Source organism: Denticeps clupeoides, chromosome 9 (genome assembly GCF_900700375.1).
Source record: "Denticeps clupeoides chromosome 9, fDenClu1.1, whole genome shotgun sequence".
Lineage (NCBI taxonomy): Eukaryota > Metazoa > Chordata > Actinopteri > Clupeiformes > Denticipitidae > Denticeps > Denticeps clupeoides.
In genome coordinates, this window is record NC_041715.1 from 8,492,887 (window position 1) to 8,498,360 (window position 5,474).

Here is a 5,474-nt window from a genome sequence, read left to right on the forward strand (position 1 = left end):
GCCCCGAAACCAGAACGAGGCTGCTTCCTGCGACGCCGACGCGCGTCACGTGACGCGGCCCCCGCCACTTCCGCCGCCGCTGTTGCCAGGTTCAAAATCCGAACGAATGAGTTCAAGCAATATGCACTTTAAAATGAACGAGGGACAGTAAAAGCGGAGTATACTTTAAAACATATTTTTCACGTACCCGGTACGATATGCAGTGAAATGCTTTTGCGACTGCGGTTGACCTCAATATTCAAGTGGAACCAATATGCAAATATTGCAAATTGTATGTTTTTAAATAGAAAATATGTGTAACAGGTAGGGTGAAGGGGTGCAAATGTCTAAAGTGAAGTTGTGCAAAATATTTGCTAAATTTTGTGCGATTGAGTCCAGAAGTGATTTATATTTGCAGCATTTATCAGACGCCCTTATCTAGAGTGACTTACAATCAGTAGTTACAGGGACAGTCCCCCCCATGGAGACACTCAGGGTTAAGTTTCTTTCTCAAGGACACAATAGTGGTAAGTGGGATTTGAACCTGGGTCTTCTGGGTCATAGGTGAGTGTGTTAAAGTGAAGTGAAAATGAAGTGATTGTCACATGTGAGACACAGCAGCACAGCACACTGTGCACACAGTGAAATTTGTCCTCTGCATTTATCCCATCACCCTGAGTGAGCAGTGAGCCGGCAACCTCCTGATTATGGGGCCGCTTCCTAACTGCTAGCCAAGGCTACCCACTAGGCTACAACACACCCTTCTGATTGAAGTATATTAGTGCTAGAGTGTATTAGAGTTCTATATTATGTTGTTGTTGTTGTTGTTGTTGAGAGCTTATATGGCCTACGGGAAGAAGCTCCTCCTATTACCAAAAAAAGTTAAGGGTCATCCCATCCTATAACTTTGGATAAATAAGGAAACATGTGTGTCTGCAATGTTGCAGTATTGCACGGTCATGGTTTGAGAACACATAGGGAAAGGTGTGGCCAGCCATCACCGATAGGTGCCGCTGCTGTCACATTATCCGCCCACAGGTAACACATGTTAGTGTTAGTGACACCTTTGCAGGTAAGATGCGCTCGCCACCAGGACCTGGGCAAGAAAAAATAAAGCGAAGTCCAGCGTCAGCCGACGAGGCCGCAGCACGAAAACCATCGGAGGCTGTTTTTTTTATTTTTTCTCTCCTGCTTTGGTGAATTTCTCGACACATGTGATGCAGTCGCTTGCACAGGAAATTAAAGCTTTTTCAAAAAACAACTTGAGGAAGCAATGCACCCGGGTGACGACCCTGAGTGGAAGACGGATTATTGAGACGTGGAAAGGATCCACGGTTCATGTGGTCGAAGACACCGTCCAGCCGGAGACGGCTGTGGGCTATGTCCAAGACAACACCTGGGATCTTCAAGTTGGCTTTATAAAGCCCCATCTCTTGCTTGGTGAGCTTTGGCTGTAGGCACTGACGTATAGCCTGAATGTTATGGAATGCATAATTGTTTAACTTTTTTCGTTGCCTTAAAACAGAATAGAATCGATTCTTTTTTTTTTTTTTTTTTTTTTTTACACTGACAGGGTCTCAAGATGCAGCACATGACTTTGGCACGTTGAGGAAGTACAAGGTGTGGGTTTTGTGCAACGGTGTTAATTTTTGCTGTCTTAACACCACGTTTTCTAAAGCTCGTTCTGTTGATTTCAGGTTACGCATATCCTGAATGTTGCATATGGTGTGGAGAATGCATTCCCAGACCTATTCATTTATAAAACGCAGAGCATATGTGACCTGCCAGACACAGACATCACCGCTCATCTTCAGGAATGCTCCCAGTTTATCGAACAGGCCAGAGAAGAGGTATCCTTTTCATTACGCTTAAATGTACAATTTTTGTATTTTAAATTGCCTATGTTGGATGCAAGGGTGATGTTTAAACACAAAAAAGGTTGAAACTTAATGTACAAAGTATATTATAAGGACCTTTTAGAGTTAGCGATTGGCCTATTGGGCATTAGATGGTCAGCCAAGGTGAAACATCCCTTATTCTAGGTATCCACACAGCGTGGTAAATAATGGATGTCGAGTTTTCACCATACATTATTTAGCACGTTGTAGAAAGATCATATCACTACCGGCCATTGTCTGTCATACAACCTCTTTACCAAATAGTTGAGCCAGTCACCCTCAACCTGACACTGTCACATGATGCAAATTCGCAATGGTTTATGATTACAACGGCCATTGGAAATAAGTTTCCATTCCTCTGTAAAATGAGTATGCATTCTTTTGGCCCCTTGCTTGCCATGTAACCCATGATATGGGTGTAACGTCACCTTAATTACTCGAACTATGCTGCTTTTAGCTAAACGCAGAGTCATTGTCTCACCTTACGGCTTGTGATTCTGCCATTGTGAAAGATTAGCATCGTATTTATTACACAAATTAAGATAACCTGCGACGGTGTAATTGATATTGTTCTGAATAAGTCAGTAGTTTTTTTTTTTTGCCATAAGAATGCTTGAGTGCTTCTGTGGCCACTGACCCTTTCTAATCGCCGTGCCATTGTAACCCGATTGGGTAGATAGGGGGTGACTGTTGCCTTTTCTTCTATTTGCAGAGAGGAGTTGTGCTGGTCCACTGCAATACTGGAGTCTCCCGTTCAGTCGCCGTAGTCATCGGATACCTCATGTCCAGGGAAGGCCTGTCATTTCAGGATGCGCTTGCCTGCGTGAAATCAGCACGTCCCACCTCGAGTCCGAACCCAGGCTTCATCGAGCAGCTGAAAAATTACAAACCACAAGAAAACATGCACGTAAATGGTTTGGCTCACTGAGTAAGACATGCTTTTTACAATCTATGACTGGTATATAATGCAGCTTATTATTGATAATGTAAATATAAAGCCTGTAAAGGTGCCTTTTAATTTGATTGCCCAAAAATAGTTATGCATCCTCTACAATTTTTACTGTGTGCATTAAAGCTTAAGAACTGGGCAGGATTACCTGATATATCATACATGGGTCCAAAGTACTGTTCCTTGATGGAATATTTTCAATGTTCTACATATATCCTTAGGTTATTAATGATATGCTAATTAATCAATGGTTGGAAGGAAAACTTTCTGACAAGAGGGTCTTCAGGAACAGGACTGGAAACCCCCAATCCAGCAGATGTTTTATTAGTAGTTTTTTTTGTTGGGTCTATTTTCTGTTGATAGTTGATAAGGACATAATTTGCTGATATGGTATCTATAGTTAGATGAACATAGACATGAATTTTTAATACATAAAGTTTTAAGCTATTTGTAAATCATCCCTGATATATAAGGATTATATTGTAACAAGCAAATCCCATAATTCCAGATGTACTTAAAATCAATTTGTTCAGGCTAAATATGGATTGTGCATGTGTGTAGTTCTAAAGCTTAGTGTGCATTCTTTGTTTGTATGATAACCTTATGGGAATTTTGAACAGATTCTTAATTTGCCCTCCACACTAACATATCACTAACACTCGCCTGCAGTGAATAAAGCTATTTATTTTTAGTATTTTGTAATTTGATGAAATTGTTGAACCTTTTTTTGTTGAGTAGCTATTATTCTATCCTACACTTTGAAGCAAAAAAAAAAAAAAAGAAACCTTTTCTGGGTTTTCTGTCTTAAAATAGCCAGTTGCCTTTGCTTTTACCTTTTTTGACCAGGATGGTTTTTGACCCTTTTCTAAATATTTTATGAGCTAACATGTATGTGTCTTACATAATGTGACTGTTCTCAGCTCTGCACATGTGGGCGTTTTTGACTGCATTTTTCTTTCGTTTGTATGCAATGTAGAAATCCTCAGAAAAAAAAAGACCACAGCTGAGGAACAACAGGCTGAAGTAGATGGAACATTACAATAAAAGCATGTTTCAGCCCTCTCATTTTTGCCTCCTGCTCGCTTCCCCGTTCCCGCGGCCATTCCGCTCTACAGCGCCACCTGCGTCGCCCGTGCGAACTGCATCTAGCCGAAAGCGCGATGCGTCGTGCGCAGGCTGGGCAGCCCCGCCGGACGCGGCCACGAGGACCTTCTCTCCTCCTCTCTCCACATGGGCACCCTGTCCTCCACGCTGGCCAGGAGGAAGGCCGCCACAGCTCCAGCAGACGGCGGCGCGGTTCAAAAGGTCACACGAGAGGCGCGGAGGAAGGCAAGGGGTGGAACTTTGGTCCCTGTTGTCAACGCCTCTCAAGTATGCCAGTATTATTATTATTATTTTTTGCAGAGAGTAAAAAAACCATAACATATTTATAAACAGAAAAGTCAGTAAATGTGGTGCATTTATGCAACACACGCATGCATCCTCTTGGAATTTCATGGTACATTGTTTTCTCATATTACATAGTAATTTGGGGAATATAGTCACAAGGGTTGAGATGCATTATTCAACCTGATTCTACATGTGTAAGTAATAGAAATAACAATGCGCTCATTATTTGTAAGTAGGGCATTTCTGCAAACACACACACACACACTATGCAGTGTTCTGGGTTATATTGCAAAATCTAAATTAAACCTTGTAGGGCAGTTTTTGACCTTTCACGTGAAAGTCGCCAAGCTGTTTTGCACGATGATTCAGTACCCTTATAGGATTCTTTGGATGTGTGCGTCAACTCATTTGTAAAAAGCAGCTTTAATGTAGAAATATACTATTTGTGCAGCTCAGTGGGCTTTGGAAAGCCTGAAGCCAATATTATGATTGGAATATCGCATCGGTACAGTCTTCATGCTTTAGAGCGTGCATTATAATGACTCAATCTTACTATTTTGTTTCAAGCCCCCTGGATGCACAGGGTTGAGTGGGCAGAACAAAGCCGTGGAATTCATTATGATGCCTCTCTGGGCAGTAGATTGTGCTCGGCAGATTGGAGCCTAATTTGCTCTTCACCGTTTCGGTTGCCAGTGCTGCTGAATTGCTGCGAGGAAAGCAATTAAAGATTTTGTCCTATAGCCAAACGAAGCATAATTAAGAGGAGCAAATGTGGCCTCCTGATTTCACAATCATTGTGAAGAGCCATTGGATGTTAGATTAGCACGACTGCTGCCAGGGTCAGTTTGCATCGTATTTGTCCAGGGGAGAACTTTCACACACTTTCCTGCAGTTGCTCTATCTGCGCTACTTTTATTCATTGGTTTTTGCAGGTAAGTTTCTGTTTTTGCGCCCTATGGATATTTAATTTTTGAAGTACCTGTGCACCAGTGCCCTGCAGACTGCATAATTCCCTTTAAAGCCATTGTTCCATGCTCGAGTTACCAATGTGATTTTGTTAATTGCTGTAGTAATCTATAATTAATAATGCATCATTAGGTGTTTGGCTCCTCTTCGTTAATGGCTGGTATTGTAATAGCCTGTACCCTTTAGTATTTCACCGCAGCTCATAGAGGCTGCCTGTATATTTGAGACCTCAGGCTGATGGATGTGGTACATAGGCAAGATTTAGTGCCTTTTAATGTCACACCACTTCAGCC

General features: G+C 42.0%; 1 protein-coding gene across 1 annotated transcript; it reads left to right on the forward strand.

The window, feature by feature from the left end:
- Positions 1 to 641: 641 nt before the first annotated feature.
- dusp19a (dual specificity phosphatase 19a) lies at positions 642 to 3,891 on the forward strand. The gene is made up of 4 exons (XM_028990631.1): positions 642 to 1,419; positions 1,553 to 1,599; positions 1,677 to 1,829; positions 2,590 to 3,891. Exons 1-4 carry the CDS (start codon positions 1,197 to 1,199, stop codon positions 2,803 to 2,805), a joined length of 639 nt encoding a protein of 212 aa, XP_028846464.1. The 5' UTR covers positions 642 to 1,196; the 3' UTR covers positions 2,806 to 3,891.
- The last annotated feature ends 1,583 nt before the right edge of the window (positions 3,892 to 5,474 follow it).

Coding starts and splice junctions, on each gene's coding strand:
- dusp19a (XM_028990631.1), top strand. CDS start 1,197: ATGCAGTCGCTTGCACAGGAAATTAAAGCTTTTTCAAAAAACAACTTG. Junction 1,420..1,552: donor AAAGCCCCATCTCTTGCTTG/GTGAGCTTTGGC, acceptor TTACACTGACAG/GGTCTCAAGATGCAGCACAT. Junction 1,830..2,589: donor TCGAACAGGCCAGAGAAGAG/GTATCCTTTTCA, acceptor TTCTATTTGCAG/AGAGGAGTTGTGCTGGTCCA.